The following is a 25,546-nucleotide window of genomic DNA, read 5'->3' as shown; positions in this document are numbered from 1 at the left end:
TACCCAAACAACGCAGTAGCATCATGTTGTAGCTCATCATGCCCCTTCTCGACTGAATAAGGTTGCAGTTGAGTGAGTGGGACAAATACATATTATGCAGTTGTGCAAATAAAATCTGCAATAGGGGAGAGTGGGGTAGTTTCACGAAGGGCCGATTTGTATTTATGTTATTCTTTTTATTGAAAATTATTATATTTATTTTTTTATAGGGGGAGGCTTTGAACTTTCGCACACTAAAAGGAATGTTCAAGTTCAGTGATTTTTTTCTGACTACCATGCAAACCGTATCGATTCTCCAACTATGCCAAAAAAGTCTCTTACTTATAGTGTTCATAATCCCACCTCAGATAATCCCAGAAAATCCTCAGATTTTCCTCTAAAGGAAAATGAAAATTTAATGGCGATTTATGCGAAAGTTCAATCAAGTTTCCATCTTCGCACACGATTCACGTCATCATTGAACACCCTATTTTTACCTTAAATTTTGCACCGACACTAAAAGTTACACATCATTGTTTGAAGGGAACTCTAATCTACTTGATTAAACCGCTTTTATAAGGAATAAAATGTTTTAATATCACTCTTTTGGAACTTTTCTAAGACATATATTTTCATGACACTAAAAACCACTTTTTTGCTTGATTCCATGAGAATTTCACTCTAGAAACGGTAAATCTGGTGAATGCTTTCTTGAAAAGTCCAAATATCACCGAATTTACACTAATCAATAAGTTTTTTAAGCTAAAAATTGACTAAAACTCTGCAAACGAGAAGACTGCATAAGATTCCACCATTCCTCTACGGAGTCGGATATGCTCAAAAACGTTTGAATGCGCATCATAGAAGATTTCTCTGTCCCTACAGCTACAGGAATCGGGATTTAACACAGAGATTGAGCTTCAGAGGGTGAACAGACCAAAATTTTCACAAAACAGTTTCTCATGGACAATTTTTTTCTTTCTTTGACATAAAAAAAACAACACAAAAGTGAGGTTATGTCAAAGATTCTCAAAAACCAATTGAAAACTGTGTGAGCTTATTCAAAATGTGATTCTTTTATTGTACATTCAGTTTGTGCAAGCTTGAAAAATATTTTTACATCAAAGAAATGCAAAATTGCTTAAAAATCACTCAATTGCGGTCTATTTGAGTCAAATTACTTTTTGTTTATCAACTTTAAGACTTTTAAGTTTTACTTTTTAGTGGTGTATCAAATCGGTAGATTACAATGAATGTGAATATGAGGGATCGCATCTAAAATGAAGTTTCCTGGAAAATGTGCGAAGAAACAATGTCTTCTATGTGCGATCGATGAATGTGAGTCAAGTTTGTGAAATTTCTTCCACCCACAAAAGCTGCCTTCTTCAGCCCAAAAGGTTTCTACATAAATATTAACCCTAATAACCCCTCTACCTCCTGTGATAGTCGTTTTTCAGAAAAGTGATATTAATTGTGCAAAATCGTATCAAGTATTATACATCAAAATTACAATTTTGGATCTGTTTTTAATTTTTGCTACCTGAAACTAGGAAAAAGGATTAGACTCCCAATTTTTTCAGGGTTCATAAATGAATACGTAAGAAATACGAAGTGTTTGAAGCGTATGTTGTAGCGTATGTGCGAACGATCAAAGCTTTCCCCTATACCGTGCCATTTTGCTATTTTTATACAGTGTTCAGTTTACAAATGTCTTCGATACCCACATAACCCCTTAACTAAAATCGTTAATCGAATTTCAAAACAAAATACTTGATTTTACATTAATTCAAGTAACTTTTATTCCAATTTTACCTGAGTATAGTAACGGGTTTTCAAAATTAAAGAGTTGAACGCCTCTAGAGAGCTGACTTCTCCACTAACTTGGTCAAACCTGGGTTTTCTGGAAAGGTCTTGGAATCCCTGAGAAGCCTAAGTTGAACCCATTACAAATTTTTGTTTTGCAATAAAATGGTTTACGCTATTATCTATCTTTTAAGTGTTTCATTAATCGGTTCAAATCGGTTATAAACCGATAATGCGAAACTGCTTAAGGGGAGATAGAATGTAAGCCATGAGTAAATGCTTTCTGCAAAGCTGAGCAGCTTTGCCACCCCTTTCATCTACAAAGAAGTTTGTTCACTTTCCAATAATCCTATCAATTTAATTAATGAGGAAAATCAACTAAATTAATTATAGTTTCCTGCTCAGTTAAAAAGTTAAAAAAAAAACTCCTATAGCTAATTTTTTTTGAGTTATAGTGCTTAATAAACTCTATAAATTCAACTCATTTTCAATCAATTCAATGCTAAAAAGCACTTTCATTTAATAACTGCGATACTATAGGCAAAAGTTTCTAATATAGACTCCCCGAACTTTCGGAACAGAATCCCATTCAATATTATTCTGCAGTAAAACTTTTCCTAGTAAAATCCATGATAAATGACAAGCCACGGAGAATGACTCATTGATTTGGAAAATCCATCAATATATATATATATATATGTATTATATATATGCAACCCTTGAGCATTGCATCCACCTCATATGTACATATGTGTCGTACAAGATGCTCACTCAGAAATTGCATTAAAAGAGGGAGGTTCTCACTGGAAGGTTTGCGGGGTTAAATTGAAGCGCTTAGTGAAAATCACTTTAGAGGTTGTTGCTGAAGGGGTCGAAAATGACATCCACTGAGGGAGAGAGAGTCCATTTTCCTCCTCCCAACAGAATATAATCTAAGATTTCTACCCCACATAGATCGATCACACGATGAACATTTTCTTTGGACATACCGGTCTTTTGCAATCGAAAGAGCATAGTAAAATCTAGATTTTCATGCTATTACTTTTCAATCGGTTCAATCAAATTATTTTGATTATAATTACGGTAAGCCGTATCTCGGTTTAAATCGTAAGTGTGCCTAGGTCATAACATTCAAATGCAGTAAATAAAACCTTAAGTAAACATCCTAAGTAATTCGTTACAAATGTACATAGGGAAAGGTTTTGAAGCTTCGTATTAAAAAAGGAGTCCAAGATTTGAGATTTTTTACTGAATGCCACACACACACCGAATCAATTATATCACTATATCAAAAAAATCTCTTACTTATTGGGTTCATAATTCTGCCTCACAAAATTCCTGTAAGTCCTTGGATTTTCCTCTACAGGAAAATGAAAATGTAGCGGCATTTTTTACGAATGTGCCCTGGTTAACTCAGCTTCGTACAAAATTTTTCCCACCTCTGTAGGCCTCATTTTCCCCGAAAACATTACACCGGACACAAAAATTTGGGCATCACTACTTAGATGAAACTTTCATCTACTTGTTTTCACAATTTGTAGGAGGTATCACGCATTAAAAATCAATTTTAAGCTATTTTTCTAACACATGTTTTTTGACACTCGAAAACCCATTTTTTTCCTGCATTCTGATAGTCAGTTAAGAGCTTGGTTAGGTATGATTCTCTCATAATCACACCTATTGTAATCCTCGGATTTTCTCTAATACCTCCAATGGGTCTTAGAGAACATATTTCGGACGTAACTGATTTCAAAAATGACCGGCCACCAATTTAAAGTTGGGAAGTTCCACTTTAAAACAAGGAAAATTGAATAAGAAATACTCAAAATTCATCAAAGTGGCAATTAAAGAATCACATCTACCATAAGCAGTCTAGTTTCATCACTGTACAAATCAAAAAGAAGTTATCACACCTATTGTAATCCTTCCTTTTTCTCTAACGTCTCGAATCTGTCTTACAGAACATTTTTCGAACATCAGTGATTCTTAGAATTACCAGAGATTAATTTAAAGTAAAATGTGAAAAATTCCGCTTGAACACAAAGCAAATTGGATGAAAAATTCTCAAAACGCACCGCATGGGCAATGAAAGAATCACACCTACCATAAGCAGATTCAGGCTAAATGTTTAATATGACAGAAGTGAAATAAAAATATCTTATGAAGTCTCATTTTGATGGGGAAGTGCGCGTTTTCATTCGAGATTTTAGCGAATATTACTTAATATCCCAAAATTTTCTTGTGAATTTATTCAATGGAATCTCTGATGAATAAAATATCCCGAGCGGCGTGCACAGTGTGACCCAAAACAGTGAGGAATTCTCAAATTCGGTGGTCAGTAATTTTGACAGATGTTTTTACGAAGCTGCAAAATTCAATTTTCCTGAGCCGCAAGGGTGGTAATTTTTATAAATTTTCCTCCACCCATAAAAACGACCCCCTTCAAGCAAAAGATTTTCATGGTAAATATTAAACATGATAAACCCTCAATAACTTGAAATAGTTGTTTTTTTTTTTTAAAGACACTTGAAGTATGAAAAAATACATAAAATATTACACATCAGAATTACGATTTTAGGCCCATTTTTTAATTTTGCTTCTTGAACCAAGGAAAAAAGGGCATAGGCACCCAAGTTTGTCAGAAAATGTGTTATGTTGGACTAGCTATTAGAATATATGACCATGGATGTCATTCATTTAGTAACTTGCAAGAAAATCAACTTTTACTAAGCTACAACATTAAGAAGCTGCAAAACCTTCCCCTCCAGTTGCAATTTTAAGTATATTTTCCCACTATAAAACAATTTTTCACCTTAAGGCTATTATTCTTGAGAGATACGCATATCGTTCCTTGGAAATTCCACGGAAGCCAACACACTTTTTGGCGATTTTGAGATATTAATTCACTTAAAAAGAGAATTTTTATAAATTTTCAGATGATATATTTATAAGTAATTAAATTTCGTTATTAGAATTTTTTCAGAATTTTATTCATTATGATTGCTTGCACAATGTTGTTTGATGTAAAGGGGCACAAAATAGATTTATCGTTCAATTTTTTGTGAAACAAGGGACTAACTCAAGCAAGTTGATTTCTCATGAAAAAAAACATATTTTGATAGGTAAAAATATGTATATTTCAATGTTTATATTAATAATCATACAAATAGAAAAGAAATATTTTGATTTTGGTCAGTCATTTAATTGAGACAATCTTTTACAGAAAGTTGAATCTTTCATGTTGTCTCCTGAAAAAATGGCTCAGATTGAGTTGGCCCCTTGTAATTTCCAATGAGCGATATGCAATTACAACAATATTTCTTTCGACAGTTTCTAGAGAATCGCTTCAATTTGTCCGCGGACAATTTCTAATAGATCCACGACGATTTCTACGAGAGTTATCTTGTGGCAGGACGCCCCCTTACCCCCAGTCTCTAAAGTAATCCATCTGGTCCTAGTGAGTTAAAACCTTGTTAGGTGGCCCTTACAGACTCTTGTTAAATAACGCGAATATCCATGTTAATAGCTCCGGTATACTTTTTAGATCAAGAAAATTTCATAAAGTCAAAATTCACATCCCTTTCCTTCTCAAACGTTTTCCATCTCTATCTCATTCTTTCGCAACCAAATTCGATTAAATAAAATATAATTTGCTATGATGTTTAAAAGAAGAAGAGTGCGAAAGAATGGAATAGACATATGCAATAGGCTTGAGAAAGAAACGGATGCAAATATCGACTTCATGAAATTTTCCTTATCTAAAAGATGGGCCGGGGCCATAATTGCGGAATCTTATACAATTTTAAGAAGAAGCTTTGTATTAAGAATATTCTCTATATTAATTTATAAAAAATCACGAAAAAAATTAGCCCCCTCGATTGCAAAAGTGCGACTAACGCTAAGAAGTACAGAGATGTGCAAACTTGTGAGTGAAATTTCTCATAGAAGAATATTATTTGTCCTACAAAATGGAACAGAGGAAAATGACTGAAAATGATCGTAAAAATTTTCAATTCACTGTATATAGTTTGCCCACATATCGTATTTTCCTCCCGAAGGGTGGCAAAACAATCTCTATAACCATTTTATTGCGTTGCACGTGCATCGAAATAAAAGAAGGGAGAAGAGTCATGAAAGTCACCATTATAACAAAGTGTCACTTCACTTATTTCTAAAAATCAATCTTCACTATTGCAGAGCAAAATATATATACTGCAAAAATATATCCCATTTACTTATTGAAAAACAACGTACACAATAAAAATCTTATCAAATGAAATTCCAAATAAAAATTCCCCGAAATATTGATTATAGAAAATATACCAAGAGATTACACCTGCAGAGGTAAAAAAAACTTTGCAAAAATCTAATATAACACAATTGGCAGAAAAATGATGTGAAAAATGCAAAAACGAGACATTCCTGGTAAATCAAATTTGACTACAAACCAAGTTAAATCAGTCGAAAATTCAATTGATGTAAATAGAAAATATTGATAAATTTTTGTAGACATTTTCCAAGTCTCTTTTGCTATTTTTATTTGGGAAGTGTACACATTTTGCAAAATACTATGTGCTGTTACTTGTGTGCTTTTTGGGGGAGAAAAGTGAGATAATTCTGCAGTTCAAAACAACAAAATATATATAGAGAGACTCTTTTTCTCACTCAACTCAAAATTATATATTGCATATTCCATAACAAGTATGTATTCATTGTGCTTAGACTCAATGCTCCCTTTCACCTCAAAACCGACCCATAAATATTTGCTATTGCGCGTCAATTCCGTAACATTTTCTTGCTTTTTTTTTGTCCTCATCAATCTCAATTCTCTTTCTCCAACATTATTCCAAAAACACATTTTGCTTAGCCAAAAGAAAAGTTTAACATAGTGTTAAAAGCAGTGGAAGACAAGTGAAAGGATCTCACCAATAACAGATCAAAATTAAGAAAGATATTCAAAAATTTCCTCAATAGGAATCCGTAAAGAAACCTATTCAGATAACAGATATTTCAAATAAAAGATTGAGAATTTAAAATTGAGAACAGTTGACAGCGCCACTCGCGGGAGAAAACAGTGCCCTCACATGGAGAAATGGTTACCAGTGACAATGAAGAAAAGCCTCAGCAAGACATTAGAACTTATGCCGAAAATACACACAGGCTGATCCTCGAGAATACTCAAGTTCAAAAAATTTGGCGGTAATAGATCAGCCCATATCATACACCGAAGATTTAGTATCAGAGATTAGCATTTTATGCTGGAAAACTTCTTAAGTGCAATATCAATAGATTTTTCATACAGATAGGAGCACTCTGACCTTCTCATCACTCTAATACGGGCTTCAAGCCTAAAACCCAAAATAGACACAGGGATCGATTTAGGGATCAGCCCGAAAAATGAGGATTGGTCTCAATACACTCAAGGATCAGCCAAAAATTTGGAGGATCAGGCTGATTTTCTAAATTCGTGAGGTCTAGTGCAGGCCTGAGCTAAAAGAAAAGCCGAAGTGAATTTGTTGGTGCCTATTGGCATTCTTCGAAATGCCGCGAAAATTCACGTAGAGAAAATTACAGGTTTTTTAATGTGAAAATTGCTTAATTCCTCAGAGTTAAGTCATTTTCACAAGAAAATCCTTTTAATAATTTAGTTGAATAAAATTATTTGGGTTAATTGTGAATAATTGTCGATATTACAACAAAAACATTGGGATGAAATTTTGAGCTGGAAGACTCATATTCTTTTGAGCTGTCCCAAAATTCAGGATAGATTTGAGAAAAACCCTTTTGTACAACACTATTTCGGTTAATAAGGAATGCAAAAGTACGTATTACAAGAAGGGACACGACCTCCTAATAAGGATAAAATAGAGAAGAAAATATTTTGTAGCATTTCAGAGATTTTTTGGAACCGCAGCGCCTCCAGACGTTTGTCAAGTGAGTTATTTGTGTCTCTATCTGTCTCTCACAGTTCAATTGCGCGCGATTTAAGAACTTTCTATTTGAAGTGATATTTGCATTTAATTTCTTTATATTTCTGCAAGATTCAAGTAAAAGGGTGTGTAGTGAAGAGCTACCCGTCTCCTGACAAAGATATCAATATCGTCAGATTACGTCAAATTCATCTCGCCCAATTCGCCATTTTCGCCTTTTCAGAATGGTTGAATAGAATTTTCCTGTCAAAAATAGCTTTTGGAAAATAACTTGAAAGCGCTTTTCTCGTTCAGATAGAGAAAACGCTGTTCTTCAAAGGTGTAGATGATTAAATTTCGTGTGAAAATATGTCATTTAGGTATTTTTTTAATTTACAGGAGCCTGTAATAAAGCGAATCAAAATGTGATAATTTTACCTCATGCCTGACACTATTTGCCCCAGCATTTTTGAGAATGGTCACAGAATGACCATTTAGAAAATGGCTCGATAGATGTATTTCCTTACAAAATGGAGGAAAATGACCAAAAAAAAATAAAAGGGACAGATAATCCTAACCGGCTTATGTAGGTGAGATTCTTAACGTGAGCTAACTCGGAGTGCATGCAAATTCGATTTGGAGCTGAAGTTGGGAGACGCCATTCAGTTATCTTGAATCAAATTCGTGAAATTATACAAATTTTGTATTTAAACCAAAATATCAAGAATTTGGATGAACTGACAGAAAAGTGTTATATGGGTGAAATGTAGACCAGAATGTTCTCTATAATTTTGCCGTAGAACTTGAACTCATCGATTACTCAGAAGCCAAGATAAGTGAGGTTTTTTGTTTCTTAACTCGTTTTTTCATCCAGAGTGCCCCAAGTAGTTATTTGTTGAACTTCAACTATATCAAAGAATTGTTGTATTTTGCGGGACTTTCCATTTAAACCCCTATTTTAAGTGTCTTGGTGGAGTAGAGGCAGTCAAATTGGCATCTGAGTGATTTCAAAGCGTTATTATGGGAAAAATCAATTTTTTCACACTTAAACGACAAAATCGGAGTGATAGCGTAGTCTGAGCGGAAAATGATGTATGGACGAAATGTAGAGACAAATGTCCTCTACAATTGTGTCGAAGTAATCATCAAAATCGGTTTAGCGACAGTCGAGATAATTGAGGTTATGTGATATTGAAATTGGTTTTTCGACTGTGGCGCCCCTGGTGTTGGTCCCACGAAGTTCAAATATTCTAGAACGTTGTAGCATTTGGTGAGATCTTTCGTTTAAGCCCTCATTCATCAAAATCGGTCACATAGAACCGGAGATATGATTTTTTGAATTTCGTGAACTTTGACCCCTCATATCTCCGGTTCTGTTTTAACCACAGCGCACATACGCACCATTTTGGAAACGTCCTAGACTGGACTACAACATACTAAAATTTCATTAACTTGCACAATGTCGTTTTTGAGAAGAGTGACTTTGAATTTCGATGAATTTTGACGCTATCACAGCGCCACCTGTGGTGACCTTTTGAACTTCCATCTGAAAGTGCTCATTGAGGCGAAACCAAAACGGTGAAATTTAGGCCGCTATGTTAATTAGAACCGGAGATAGAGGCCGGTCAATGTTCGAACTTTGACCCCTTATAGCTCGGGTCAGGGGTTTTAGATCGACTTAAGGTTTTTTTTGTTTGATAGGTATAATCAACGGCTACAACATACTAAAATTTCAGCCCGATGCACAATGGAATTTTTGAGTTATTTAACTTATAAGATTTAAAAATTTTCTTTTTAAAAAAAGCGCCCCTAGCGGTGGTTTTATGAACTTGCGATGTTAGAAGGGGAAGTGGCATTTCACGAGAGCTTTCCAAAAAGCCCCCATTTTTTAAATTCTGACAATTAGAACCGGAGTTATGGCCATTTTATGAAATTTTTTTTGGACCCTTATAGCTCGGGTCAGGGAGGTCGGGGGACCTTAAGTTTGGTATTGATGGAAAGCTCTAAGGCCCAGCTATAACATACTAAAATTTGAGCCCGCTCGATGCCATAGGGGCGGAGCTATTGAGAAAACAAAAAAAGGGGGGTCTTCAAAATGGCGGAAGGAGGGGTGGGGGGTGGGGGGTCAATGCACCAAGTTGCAATTTTCACCCGATATATAACCTTTGCCGAAAACCGCAAGTCGATATCTTTTTTAGTTTAGGAGCTATTAAGCTCCAAAGAGCGGCCGGCCGGGAACGTAAATTAGCCACATATATATTCGTGATCAGGAAGTGCTGAAACACGTTTTGGCCAAGTTTGAGGTCGATCGGACGACATGAAATTTTGTTAGGATTATAGTAGGTGAGATTGTTAAGAATCTCACCTAATATCAGTTTTGTGACTTTTTGCCCCAATCTCCCCTACTCTCAATTGTAAAGTCTGATACTTCTTCGTGGTTTTCTTTTTCCCTGTGATCGAAACAGTAAGAAAATCTCACAATTCCGAAATGGAAATGATTCCGAATTACCCCATCTTACTCTAGTTCAGCTTGATGTCAAACTAGGGGAGACTGGGGCACATGAAAACATTTTCAATAGATGCGAATTTGAGGTGATTTTCCAAACACACAATGATTTTGAAAATTTTTCTTAGCTCATGTTTTACCCTTGGATATAGGCAATTCATCGAGGGTAATGCGGATGCTGGAAAACAATTGAGTTTTCCATAAAAATAAAATTTGTTTCACTGTGCATTTTTCTCTTTTCACAAAATACCTGGGGTAGAAGTAAACACTTTCTGGGGAGGATGTAAACACCCTTATTTCCACCCTTGAAATTAACTTTGCACCACTTTCAATTATTTTAATTACTTAAGAGATATATAAAGACTGTATATTTTTCAAAAAATCACTACACTTCTTACAAAGAATAATTAAAATAGCAAAAAACTAAAAGCATGCAAATCAAAGACATTTTTCAATGGATTTTCGTCATATTTTGACATCTTGTGACTTCTTATTGAACACAGCGCCACCAATTTTTTCGTAGTCAATGAATTAGACATTTCGCATGAAGGTCAATATCCCGCTCTTTTACCTACTCATTTTGTGAAATTGAAAAGAAAATGTTATCGTATTTTTTTCTACTAACGTAAATACTCTACTTCTTATAGTTTCTCATTTTATCTAGAAATAGGAAAGAAATTAAGAATTTGCTGCGTTTTCTTCCTAAAAAGTTTGCGCGGGACAACGAAAAATTTCCCACCATGAGATGGAGCTGTCAAATAAATGAAATGAAGAAAAAGAAGACAAAATATTTTGCCATTCATTCTACACTCGCGACATGTACAATTACGGGGAAATTGCCTGTTTACATCTACCCCAAATGCTGTTTTCTGACCAATTATTAATTCTTCTAAAATAATGATAATCTCAATTTCTCTAGTAAATGCATTAATATAATCCTAAAAGATGTAGGAAAAAACTGGTATTGCTACATTTCAATTATTTTACACAGTTTTTAATTCCCAGGTGGAAATCCAAATGACTAAAATAATCGAAATATCAACATTTTCGAGAAAAATGATTTTTATTTTTGAAGTATTAGGATTTCATTGACCAATTTATCTGCGGACATGCATCTCCATGGTATCTTTGAATGCTTATGGGTTTTATCCTCTGGAGTCTTAAAATTAATGAAAAAAAATCACAGTGTTTACAACTACCCCTGTTTACTACTGCCCCAGTTCCCCCTAAGTACTTTTATTAAAATATCAATCTAAAATGCCACAAACACTGTCTTGCTATTTGGATGCGCATTCTCGTGTGTGTATATATCATTTGATTCTAAGAAGCATTTTTGTGCATTACAGTCACGATTTGATCTAGAAATGGCAATAAAGCTATGCTTCACTTCATGTTCCCGTCACAATCTCTTGGCAAATGCGATGAGAGAAACTCAGCAGAAATTTGCTGTGAACATGATTATGTTCTTAAGAAAAGATATCCTGCTTTGCAAATATTCTTGGTGACTTTATTTCTCTTCTTTTTTGGGGGGTTTTGGGCTACTTGTAGAGGATCTTATGGCCAATGTAAGAATGAAATGGGTTTTCCATGGAGCATACAGAGAAATTGGTTTGGGGGGTTAAAGGGGGAGAAGAAGCTTTGAATACATGATCTCTCTCGCAAGGAAGTGGCTATCCGGTGGCATATTCAACAAAGACTCGGGTGAAAATGACACCCAGAGGGGATTCCTTTCCAGTGGCGCCACAAATCTTCTGTGCTCCCCCAGCATTCCCCCAACTATTCTTGCGCATGCCTTTACCCATGCGCCCACAGATCTTCTTTGTTGACTCGGTGTCAGCATGAAAAATGACGGTTTACATGGTGGGGAGATCCACTCAGTGGGAGGCAAAAAGCCCATTGATCGTATAATTTGTCTCCCAAGAGCCTTCTTCTCCATATCCTCCACTCATAGTTCCTTACAATTTTCCTGGATTTTTCCACAAAGGTTGCAGAGGTCAAAGAGGTCATAATAGTATTTCAATAAATATTCATATTGTCAATGACAAACCCTTATGCGAAACTCAATATAATGGGTCTATTTGAAAATTAAAAAGGGTGAACAGAATGCATCAGAGCTTTGCAAAATGCTCGTCTTCGTCTACTATGAAGAAATTCTAGGATATTATCGAGCAAGCTATTCAGGGGGGTACACTGACTGAGAGATATTCGAAAAAATTTAAAATAACATTCCGGTAATGTTTATTTTACGATGCAGTATTGATCCGAAATCGGTGTAAATATTATGCTTTCTAGCTATATTAGGGGTTAAAGTTACCCTTTTTCATGCAAATTCTCCTTAAAAAGGTGTAAAATTAACATTAAAAATGTTGATATATTTTTACACTTAAAAAGTGTTAAAGTTATAAAGCAAGAAAGGTAATTGCACCCCCGTTTTTTATTCAGTGCAGTAGCTTATTCAGAGTGTTCCACGAAAACACCAAGCCGCTATCTCTAACCGTTTGGCCTCTATAGCTCAACAAACTATCAAGCAGGCAAACTACATATCATCATGACTACGAACTTATAAAGCTTTAAAATCAAAGGATTCTAATATCATGCACCCTCAATGGAGTTGGAGCAACCTCACAATCAGCTCGAATTACTCAATCAGCAATTGACTTTCTAATTACTGATTGAATTTCAACCCTTAATTGGACCCTTTTCTATATGGCTTCCAGCCTATATCCCGGACATACTTTAACCCATAACATCCAATCGATTTCCCAGATAAAACGATGTGCAGAAATTTGAGACACTGTGACCAATAGATTCAACAATTGAGCTATTCAATTAAGATTATCTCAATTCGATTGCCTCAATATTTGCCACTTGAAGTGACGAGAAAACATCTCTGAGCATCATCAAGATAGGTTGATTTCTTTTTCTTTACTCAACCATGTCTGTTTTTTTCACTTAAGTTATTCAGAAGAGACCGTACTTATAGTACCACAGAAACGTCCAAATATTGTGAAATAAAAAACGCTCAATTGCACCAGATTGCATTTTTTCAACAATGAATCATATTTGCATATTTTTCAAAAAGCAATGAATTTGAAATTTAATTAAATAAATGATAATAGTTTGGATTTATAAAATGTAACACTAAACCTCTCTCTCTATAGCTACAATATCGTATAAACAATTTCAACAAGACTGAATTCGTTTAAACAGTCCTGAAAAATATAAATAAGTTTTAACCGATTCGAAGCGGCAATGAATCCGTAAAGAACTTAATATTTACCTGCCATTCAATTGTATTATCTGTGTGCCATTTTGGGCAAATTTATTGATGATTTTACAAACCGGATATAATTGGTTATCAATTGGCTGCACGCTCAATAAATCCATTCCCAATGTAATTCGCGATGTGCCCGACTTTGCTGCATTTGTGGTGCAATAAAGCTTGACAAACATCGAAAAACATCGCCTAATGAGCTTCATAAATATTGTCTAATGGCTTGCGCCATTGTTTGTCAAAATTTTACCACTTACAATCAAAATTTGACAAACATTTTGACGTTTGTGACAAACATCGAACAGCTGACATCAACAACAAAAGGATTAGTCACGATTTTCGCCAAGTCAGACAAACGTACAAAGTCAGACCTAGACAAATTTCTTTGTAACTAAGTTTGTCAAACTTGGGACAAATATCGAACAAACATCGCCAAATGAGCTTTATGAACGTAGTCAAATGGCTTGCGACATTATTGGTCAAAATGCAACTAAATGTCATTAAAATTAACATACATTGTGACGTTAGTGGTAAACATTGAACAGACAACATCAACGAGAGAAGTATTTTGTACCGATGTTTGTAAAACTTATGACAAACATCGAATAATAAACTTCGACGACAAACGGGTTTCCAAAGATGCTTATCTAAAGTTTTACAAACACCACAAACGAATTTATGGCGATGTTTATCACCAGTCTTCGATAAAAGGGTTGACAATGATATTTGTCAAACTTTTGACAAACATCGAACAATTAACATCGACGACAAATAATAAACATCGACAATACTTATCACAAGTTTAGGATAAATGGATTTGCAATTATGTTTGTCAAACTTCTAACAAACATCGAACAATTAACATCGACGACAAACGGGTTTGCAACGATGCTTATCTAAAGTTTTACAAACATCGACAAACGAGTTTTCAAAGATGTTTATGACACGTCTTCGATAAAAAAGTTTATAACGATTTTTATAAAACTTTTGGCAAACATCAAACAATAAACATCGACGACAAACAGGTTTCCATCGGTGTTTACAAAAGCTCTACAAACATCGACAAACGAATTTGTAACTCTGTTTGTCAAAAATCTTCGATAAAAGGGTTGGCAATAATGTTTGTCAAACTTTTGACAAACATCGAACAATAAAAGTCGACGATAAACGGGTTTAAAACGGTGTTTACAAAAGTTTTACTAACATCGACAAACGGGTTTGTAACTTTGATTGTCAAAAATCTTCGATAAAAGGGTCTGCAATGATGTTTGTCAGACAAATGACAAACATCGACATTATTAGCGGATTAGTAACTCTGTTTGTCAAGAGTCCTCAATGAACGTTTATTAAAAATTGGACAAACATCGACTAATATTTTTCAAGTTTGTAAAATCTACGCGGCTAACAAGAAGTTGTTCTGACTGTTTCAATCCCACGGATTAGAGAAATTTGTGGTATAAACTATTGGCCACAAACGGTTCTTGAACGTTCTTCATAACAATTTTCAGTTTGAAACAGAATCTAATTTTGAAATTTGAAATTTTCCAATGGAAAAATAAGAAAAAGAGGACGAAAATCAGTTGTTCGTAGTGTTTCTTTTTTTTTAACTATCTGAAATATAATGAAATTTAATAAAATCAGTAAGAGCTAGCCATTTTTAACATCTTGTTCCAAAGCAGTGCAGTTTCAACACAGCAGAATCTTGTTTTTTTTTCCTTTTTTGAACCTGAGAAAGAGCCTTTCCACCGATTTGCTCTGGAAGTTGGATACCAACGCTAAGACGGCGGTGGACGCCTAGAACTGCACGGGATCTCATTAAAACGAAACTGTACTGCGAAAGCATTTGTCGATGCGCAAAATTCAAAAGTAGATTCTGTTCAAAATTACCCAGTTGTACCCTATGTTTACCTTTTTTACCGCTCGAACTCCACGGAGAGACGATACAGACGATTTCTAAAAACGTCGTCACGCTGTTTGTACGTTTGTCCCGTTTGTCCGTCCGGCTGTCGCCAGCTCTAGAGGTCAAACGGTTACAGACAGCTATTTGGGACCTTCAAGTGATCCCCCATAAATCGGCCCGAGGATCGTTTTTTGGAATTACTCGAAAATGCGACGTGCGATTTTCTTTTCATTTTTGGATATGTTTTAGAAATCATCTAGGTGGACAATTCGTCCTTATAACGAATATACCATTGAATAATCCCTAATAACGGTTTTTCAAGGTCAAGGGTTAAAAAGGCTCTAGAGAGCACATTTATCAATGCAATGGGGTCATGTTTAGGCTCGTTGGAAAGGTCTTGAAATTTCCGATAAAACTGAACAGGTTCTAATCGGTTTTGAATCGGTATGAACCGGTTATGAACTGATAAATAATTTTTGTCCGAAAATCAATTGCATTACTCTAAAAAACTATTTTGGGGATCCTTTGGTTTTCAGTGATTCATAAATCGGTTCAAATCGGTTCAAATCGGTTGAGAACCGGCAAACAGTAGATGATGCGAAAGTATTCTTGATGTATATCATCTAAGTTCGAATACTTTGCAAAGTCTACGCTATGCCACCCCTTTTTTATGGAAGAATCACACAAGATTTAGAAATGAAAATGCCTTCTCAGGTACTTTTGACCTTGATTCAAACCCCAACTTTTCTGTCTACATTTTGTCTCGTGCTCATATAATGCTTTTTGTGCTAAAAATGACTCATTTTTTCATCCCAAGGAAATTCCAATGCCAAAAATATCCATATCATCCATATTCAGCATAAAAAAAACTAGAAAAATTCGCATAACGATTGCTAAATTTTATCACATTGGATATTCGATTATTATTTTCTTCTCCTGATGACACTCTATCGAACTGCCCATCGACTTCTTATTAAGTCAAAACAATCTTCCTCACGAGAAAATTAAGTGAGGCTCTCTAAAATAAATAAATACAGAAAAGTCAGTCAAATGCGTTTGCGCTGTATAGATCATCTTACAGTTTTCATGGTCTCGAGCTGAACACAACAAAAATGCCTGAGAAGAGTATCATCAAAACAAAACTTTATGTTTCATGGAGAGACAAAGTTGGAGATGAAAGGAGAGAATTGAGGGAATTACATGACGACGATATATATAATGGCTTGAGAGATTTTAAAGCAAATGTGATAGAAGGAGAAAGAGTTACAATGTGAAGAAAGGAACAAAAATGTAAAATAAAATTAAAAAGTTGAGAAATTGGAGGAAAAAGAGACACTTTTTTCCCCACACTCTCCTAACCACGATTAACTCCAAAGACTCTGCATGAAAATTAAACAAAAATCACTCACATACAAATAGCACAGAATTTGACCTGAGTATGAGTGAGATAGGCAGATAAACGAATCATGGAACTTACATTTCGCACATTTACACTAACAATGGCTAATCTTATTTTGAACAACTTTACATCAAAACCAGTAGAATGGTTCTGAGATAAAATTTCCCTATATAGTCTGTTATAATCCCCCAACTGTGTCTTGGCTAAAATAAAAAAAAAGTCTGCCATACTTGCAGGAAAAATTAATACTACAGTAGAGTCTCGCTATAAGCCATCGCTCTATAGTCCACAATTTCTCGACCGTTGATTTCAAAACACTGATTTTAAGTTAGGTTATGTTTTTTAGTATGCGAAATTCATAATTATTTTAATATTTTTGGCAAACTTTATTAAGTAGTTGTGATAATTGTGATCCACAATGAATAGAGCAAAGACAAGTACCACAATCGCAAAGAAAGTGGAAGCCGTCGAGCAATTTCAATACTAAAAATCGTTGATAATTTTAAAAAATTACATGGACTATAGTGCGTCCCAAGTGTCAAATTTGAAACCAAATATGGACTATAGCGAGACTCTACTGTAAATGAAAAATTTATTTAATACCCAATAAAATCAGAAAGTGATGGGAATCACATGGTGCTACTTCAAAGATGAGTGAAAATGGGATATTTTTCTCCTGAATATTTTTTTTAGTACTTGACTGTTCTCATGTGCTCCTGCAATATCGACTTTTTGTGCTGGTTGCTCTCTCAATGATCTTTCCCAGTCTTCGTCGTGTTCTAAAACCATCTAACAGTCGTGACAGGAACCAAGGTAAAATAAACTCGATTCGCTAGTGCAGAAGAACTTCACAACAATCCTGTACTAAAAAAGTGTCCAGGAGAAAAATATCTAATTTTCACTTTTCATTAGAATACCACGATCATTCAACATTCCCAATGACAAAAAAAATTATAAGAAACCCGTCTACGTAAAATTTTGTACTAACTTTGCTTTTAACTTTAGACAAAATCTTGAAATTTTTCTCTTGCCTAATTTATCCGGTTAATTCCAACTGGTAGATATTTATTGTATTTCAAACGTAAAGCTTTTCGTTTTAATAATTTTCAAAGATGTCAAGGATTTCTGCAAAATGTTCGCAATTCAACAAATATATAGGTAGTTACTTCACTGAGAAAAAAAGAGGGTGCCATTAACTGTTTTTCCTCGTAACTTTAACACTTTTTAGGTGTAAAAATATATCAACAATTTTTAATGTTAATTTTATTGTTTTATTGTTTGTCTCCAATTAGAAATTTTCCCTTGTCTCCATTTGGATTAATGTGTTTCCAATAGAAGCATTTTACACTAGCGCATTTTTCTTGTATTTAAGAAGTTTTAAAATTATATCTAAAGAATCTTCACTAAACAGTAACATTCTAGAAGAGTCAAGGAGCAAATTTATGTAATTCTCTTCAGAACAAATATGAAATTAATGTGTTGAACCTTCTGTCAAAGTTAAAGCATCTGGAAATGGTTTTGAATTAGGACATTTACCCTATGGTTGTACTTTTTCGCATTAAAACTTAAAAATAAAATATGAGAACTGTTATTTCAATTTGATTATGAAGGAATCACACCTAATTGGGAACACTCACTGACACTTGCATGCCAGTGAGTTGCCAACTGACCCAATTTCCATTGAAAAAAACTTTTCATTTCACAGTGAAGATGTTTTCAGATGAAATTCAAGTAATTGTGGGTTCCTTGTAGATAAAAATATTTCTTTCAGTGAGAAAATGTCCCTGTATGTACGATACGGTTTTCCCACAATCCTGATTTACGGTAAAGGTGGGCAGATGGCAGAAGTACGTAAAAAAGTATATTTTTGCTGTTTCAGAGTGACGATGGTTACAATTTTCCCTCATTATCTCTTTCCCTGCTTCAATTTGCGTACCAAATGATTAAAAATATCCTTTAGCAGTGATTTTACAAAGGTTTCGATCGTTGCCATTGTTTTTACCAATAAACTAAATCAAAATAACCAAATATCAACGAAATATTCCGATTCAAAAATGAACTTTTTCGAGAACTTTTGTTAAAATTCAGGATTAGAAAAATCCAAATTTTTCTCAATGGAAATGGCCCATTAACCCATTCCTTACCATTGTATTATACATCATACGCAAATTGAGTGATTTTTGATGATTTATTTCTTTGCAATTATTATCTGAATTGCCGTCGGGAATGGATTTTTAGTAACGTTAGTTATTCAATTGCTTGAGAAAAATAGTCCGACAGAGATGAAAATACATTTTGTTATTATTTTCTTGCTTCGCCGAAGGTCATGCAACATTTTTGCTCAAAATGGCGGACGGAAAATACGACATCCCGTCGAATTTGTTAAAATTGGCCTCTTTCCTCTTTCCTGATTTGAATTCTAGTTGCCAATTGGTGTTCTTGGATAGTTACTCTATCTAAAGCCATAGAGTTTGTAATGAATTAATGCACAGAATTTATATTCAGTGACCGTTAAGACGTGTGTTTGAGGGCGAATCCCCGCGCCCCCATATGAGATAAAAAAAATTTCTTTTCAAAAAATTCATCTACTAATCTGTAGGAAACTAATCCCAAAATATGAACATTCTGTCTCAAGTATTTCTAGTAGATTGACTGAATGGGTTAAAGTGAAACTTTACGATCAGCTAAAAGGATAGCAAATTTTCTATTTTAGCCGAGACACACATGAAGGAATTATAGCTAACGGCATAGAGATTTAACATGTGGCACGAACCAGTGAGGGACATTTCCTGAGACTCTCCACATCGTGGTACAGAGTAGGATGTTTTCCGAAATACGCTCAATCAGACAGACAAAAATTACAAAAAAAAAAAATGAAAAACAAAAAGCCTATCGAGCTGTGTCGGTCTATATGCCAACGTGCGATCTGAGAGAATAAATAGTTGAAAGAAAAAAAGAGTAACATACCATGCTAAATATTGTTTTTTCCCCTCCCCGAACCTCAGTATCGAAAACCTCTCTTTTGCACCTTCGTGCCTGTCTCTTGGCACTTTTCTTCGCACCGTATGCTATTTTGTAATAACAAAGTGCAATAAAAATGTGAATTGAGAGGTGCCTGAGGTGTGAGCAAGATGCAAAATTCAACGTATTTCCTCAACCTTTCCGCACAAAACTTTTGACGACAACACCAAGAGTGCTGACGCTTAAGTGTTCTTGAACTGATTTTCAATTTATCGAATGGCAACAAGACAAAAAAAATTTTTGCACACTTTTTCACGGAAAAACACAAAATATTCAAGGGAAAAAGAATTTAGGGCTACTCTATTCGCATTTTATTAATGTCACTTTCGATGCCACAAGAAACTTTCAAATATTATTTCTGGTCATTGTTTGTGCTGTGAAACAAAAGTTAAAATAATTTATCACACTTTGTTGAGGCACAAGTACCCTTTGAAGAGCATTAAAATACAAGAAAACCGTTTTTTTAAGAACTCGTCGAACTCGTCGATCTCGTCTAAAACCCACCATTTTTTTTATTGTCTTATTTTGAATGCAAAAATGCAAAATTTCCGAGTGAACAAATTGGTTAAAAAGAATCAGGAATGCTACACCATGAAACTCATCATAAATCCCAGGATTTTCGACACAAAACACGACTCTGGATACAAAATAAATCACAGAGATTCCCTCGACATCGTGTGACTCACCTGAGCATCATCTCAGGTGGTCTTGCAACATTTTTTTTGGCGGGAAACGCAAAAAAAAAAAAACAAAACGTCCCAACATGGGCGCGATTGTATCAAAAAGGGTAAATAACTTACAGGATTTTCACCCATAGACGGTATACAAATGCAATAAAAGTTAATTGGAGACGTCAGCAATTGAAAAAGATGCACGCAGAAAGTGCAATATATACTTCTTTCTTTTTCTGCCAAACATTGCGTCACAAATGTACAAGTGAATGCTTGTATTTGGCCAGGTGAAAGGAAACTCGTCGAAAAAAATGGTGACAATAGGTCTCTATCTTTTATTTGGTATTGAGTAATTGTAATTGATTAGTCAAGATAAAAAAAAATATTTCTAAGATGTATTAAAAATTAATTAACTTAATAATTTTCTTGTAATTGAAACTTAGAAAATTCAAAAAAGGGAAATTGTATATAAAACTCGTCTAAAAAGTGTATCACGTAACGGGTAAGGACAAATTCACTTAAAATATGAGTATAATTTTATTCAAATAAAGTTTTGATAGCAATTTGCTGATATAACAGAAATTTGTTCTCAAAAGCTCAACCAAAACCTCGAGAAACTGGTCTAAACTCTCTTCTAACTCGTCAAGGAACGTAGAGTATCAGAATAAAAAATATCTTGATAGCCGTATGACTTCATACACATAAAACGTGATAAATCAACCAAAACTACATACTGGTCTAAATTATTTATCAACTCGTATAAGAACAAAGTGTAAAAGAAAAAACAATATCTACAATATAATTTCATATACGTAAAACAGAAAAAATATCACCAGTTTCGGAGAAATCTACCATCAATAACTTATAAAAATCCTCAAGAAAATAGTCTAAATTCTTTTCTAACTCGTCTAAAAAACGTTCACCATACAATGGATTGAAAAACTAACTCAATATTGTGAATAGTTTTAGACGAATAAAGTTATGGTAGCAGAACAAAAATTTGTTCTAAAAACTCAAGCAAACCCTCGAGAAACTCGTCTAAATTCTCGTCAAACTCATCTAAAAAACATACAGTATCGGAATAAAAAATATTTTGATAGCCATAGACTTCATGCCCATAAAACATAAAAAATCATCCAAAATTAGTTAATGGTCTAAATTATTTATCAACTCGTATAAGAACATAGTGTAAGATAAAAAATAATCTATCGAATAAAACCATATAATGTAAAATAGAAAAAAAAATATCGTCAGCTTAAGAGAAATCTTTCCTCAATAACTTATAAAAATCTTCAAGAAACTAGTCTAAATTCCCTTCAACTCGTCTAGAAAAATACGTAAATCATGCAATATTTTATACGAATAAAGTTATGACAGCTATTTTCCGATATAACAGAAATTTGTTCTCAAAACTCAACCAAACCCTCGGGAAAGTGGTCAAAATTCTCTTGAAATTTGTCTAAAAGACGTAAAGTATCAGGGGTATCAGCAGAATAGCCGTATGACTTCATAGGAACAAAACATGGAAAATCATCCAAAAACTAGATACTAGTGTAAATTATTTATCAAGTCGTTTAAAAAAAAAACGAAGGGTAAAATGGGGTAATGTGGAACCATTTTAGATTCATTCTCAATACTTCACTAAAACCTTTGAAAAGCTTGTATTATAAATAATTGTAAACTCGACTAGAATTTTTTTAAAGAGCTTGTTTTAAAAATCCCGTCGAAACTCGTCTAAAATTTAATTAGAAAAAATAGGCTAATTCTTAGCTTGATCTTCAGATTCAAAAATGATCACCAAGAAAATATTGATAATTTTATATTGTAAAATTAAATTTTAGACTCGTTCTCAAAACTTCACTAAAAACTTTGAAAAACTCGTCTAAATTTATTTTAAATTCGACTAAATAACATATAACTTTAGCATTGTTATGAGTGTGAAATACTGAGAGCATTTCGCTGTCATTGAAGGATTTTGTTTTGAAAAACCCGCCGAAACTCGTCTAAAATTTAATCAGAAGCAAATACTGATAATTCATAAATGAAATTGGCTCGATCCTAATACTCAGATTCAAAAACTAGCATAAAAAAAATATTGAAATTTTTTTTTTGAAGAAGATTCGTTCATAAAACCTCACTAACATTTTTTGAAAAACTAGTCTAAATATATTTTAAATTCGACTAAATAACATGTAGCTTTAGCATTGTTATAAGCGTGCAATACTGAGAGCATTTCGCTGTCATTGAAGGATTTTGTTTTGAAAATGTCGTCGAAACTTGTTTAATTCTCGTCTAAGTCAAAAGAAAATACTGATAATTCATAAAATAAATTGGCTTGATTTTAACACTCAGATCCAAAACCTAGCATTAAAAAAAAATATTGAAAACTGTCTTGAAGACAATTCGTTCATAAAACCTCACTAAAATCCTTGAAAAACGAGTCTAAATATATTTTAAATTCGACTAAATAACATGTAGCTTTAGGAACATTGTTATAAGCGTGAAATATTATAAGCATTTTGCTTTCATTGAAGGAGTTTCTTTTAAAAATCTCGTCGAAACTCGTCTAAAATTTAATCAGAAGAAAATATTGCAAATTCATAGAAGAAATTGGCTTGATCTTCTGATACTCAGATTCAAAGCAACATCAAGAAAAGATGAAACGTTTTCCAGATGTTTCTTTATGTAAGAAAAACTTAAAAACGTTTAGAAACGTGCAGGGAAATGCATATACTTTAGACGCTTTTTGCTCAAAAAAACATGAGCAATTCGAAGAATCCTGAAATTCGAAGTTTTTTTTAAAGGTTATGTTCAGCATAACCTCACTTAAAAAACTCGTCTAAATTAGACGATACATTCGAAAGGCTTGAAAGAGAATTGATAGAATGCAAAAAATCCCAAAAAATGTCATTGGAATAAAGTTAATGGAGAAGAAGGGACTCACCACGTGGACACTGCTCTGCAGATTGCCCGCCAGTGTGTTGTCCGGTTGCTTTTTGTCCGTCTTCTTGGCCGCCTTCTTGGCTTTGCTCTCTAGAAACTTTTTCTGGAGAACACTGGTTTCCAAATTTTGCTGTTCGCACACACTATTGAAGGTTTGATTGAATCTTGGCACAGAGTCACTCTGTCGCCTTCTGTAATTCTCAATGCGCCTCTTGAGACGATCAACCACGGCCTGCCTCTTGGGCGGAAGCACGTCACTCTGTTGCTGATGCTGCTGTACCAGCTGATGCTGCAGCTGTTGATTTATCTGCTGCTGCTGGAGAGTGTGGATCTGATTGTTGATCTGGTGCTGGGCCGGATTGGCGTTCTGAAACACTGGAAGTCCTCCAGCATCCATACAGATGTCGAGGATCTTTGTGGAATGACGCCCAGAAGCGCGCACTCCACAAAACTATTTTCCTAATACCAGTCTCTCTCTTTTCTTATCACAACAACTCTTTCTCGCGCTTTTTTCTTCCCTTTTTCACACCTTCGCCACCCACACCAAAAACACAAACTTTTTTTTTTGGACACAGGTTGATCCCCCTGCTACCTTATAGTTCACTCTAGGGAATTGATCTTCCCTTATTATTAACACTGTTCCTTTTTAATTGTTTATTTTTTTAAATGTTCTTCACTTTTCACACTATTTTTTTTTAATTGAAGATCTTCGAAATTGTTTTGATAATTCGAAGCTGGAAAGAAAAAATTATAGAAAGACCTTAGGATACGTTGATCTTCAAAGACAAAAAAAAAAGATATTAAATTTTGATCACCCCGACTGACCACAAATTTATTCAAAATTCTTTAGAGCTTTCAATTTTTGAATAATTCAAATTAATTGACGACAAAGACACTAAAAGAAAGAAGAAGAAGAAGAAGAGGAAGAAGACAGAAGAAAGTTAGGTTAAAATGTCAAAGGATAATTTGACATTCTCAGAGAAAGAAATAATGATCAAAATAGAATTTAATATTCCTTGCAACAAATAAATGGCTTAACGAGTCACACTATTAACCATCTTGATCGCTTAATTTATTCCTGGGAGGAGACTTAGGACTTTACATATTAAAAAGGGACAGATAATCCTAACCGGCTTATGTAGGTGAGATTCTTAACGTGAGCTAACTCGGAGTGCATGCAAATTCGATTTAGAGCTGAAGTTGGGAGACGCCATTCAGTTATCTTGAATCAAATTCGTGAAATTATATAAATTTTGTATTTAAACCAAAATATCAAGGATTTGGATGAACTGACAGAAAAGTGTTATATGGGTGAAATGTAGACCAGAATGTTCTCTATAATTTTTCCATAGAACATGATCTCATCGATTACTCAGAAGCCAAGATAAGCGAGGTTTTTTGTTTCTTAACTCGTTTTTTCATCCAGAGTGCCCCAAGTAGTCATTTGTTGAACTTCAACTATATCAAAGAATTGTTGTATTCTGTGGGACTTTCCATTTCAAACCATATTTTAAGTGTCTTGGTGGAGTAGAGGCAGTCAAATTGGCATCTGAGTGATTTCAAAGCGTTATTATGGAAAAAATCATTTTTTTCACACTTAAACGGCAAAATCGGAGTGATAGCGTAGTCTGAGCGGAAAATGATGTATGGACGAAATGTAGAGACAAATGTCCTCTATAATTATGTCGAAGTAATCATCAAAATCGGTTCAGCGACAGTCGAGATAATTAAGGTTATGTGATATTGAAATTGGTTTTTCGACTGTGGCGCCCCTGGTGTTGGTCCCACGAAGTTCAAATATTCTAGAAAGTTGTAGCATTTGATGAGATATTTCGTTTAAGCCCTCATTCATCAAAATCGGTCACATAGAACCGGAGATATGATTTTTTGAATCTCGTAAACTTTGACCCCTCATATCTCCGGTTCTATTGAAACCACAGCGCACATACGCACCATTTTGGAAACGTCTTAGACTGGACTACAACATACTAAAATTTCATTAACTTGCACAATGCCGTTTTTGAGAAAAATGTCTTTGAATTTCGATGAATTTTGACGCTATCACAGCGCCACCTGTGGTGACTTTTTGAACTTCCATCTGAAAGTGTTCATCGAGACGAAACCAAAAAGGTAAAATTTAT

At 34.3% G+C, this 25,546-nt stretch overlaps 1 protein-coding gene across 2 annotated transcripts in view; it reads right to left on the bottom strand.

Annotated features, from left to right (window-relative positions):
- The window catches only part of LOC129803635 (neurogenic protein mastermind), a 123,079-nt gene that overhangs the window by 81,001 nt on the left and 16,532 nt on the right, over positions 1–25,546 (bottom strand). For both annotated transcript variants that reach the window (XM_055850345.1, XM_055850346.1), the window contains exon 2: positions 23,407–24,139. In XM_055850345.1, coding sequence (XP_055706320.1) covers positions 23,407–23,802 — 396 coding nt within the window. In that variant the 5' untranslated portion in view covers positions 23,803–24,139. The remainder of the gene's footprint in view (positions 1–23,406; positions 24,140–25,546) is intronic.

This window comes from Phlebotomus papatasi, chromosome 2, assembly GCF_024763615.1.
Source record: "Phlebotomus papatasi isolate M1 chromosome 2, Ppap_2.1, whole genome shotgun sequence".
Taxonomy (NCBI): Eukaryota; Metazoa; Arthropoda; class Insecta; order Diptera; family Psychodidae; genus Phlebotomus; species Phlebotomus papatasi.
This window is presented reverse-complemented; position numbering and strand designations above follow the sequence as displayed.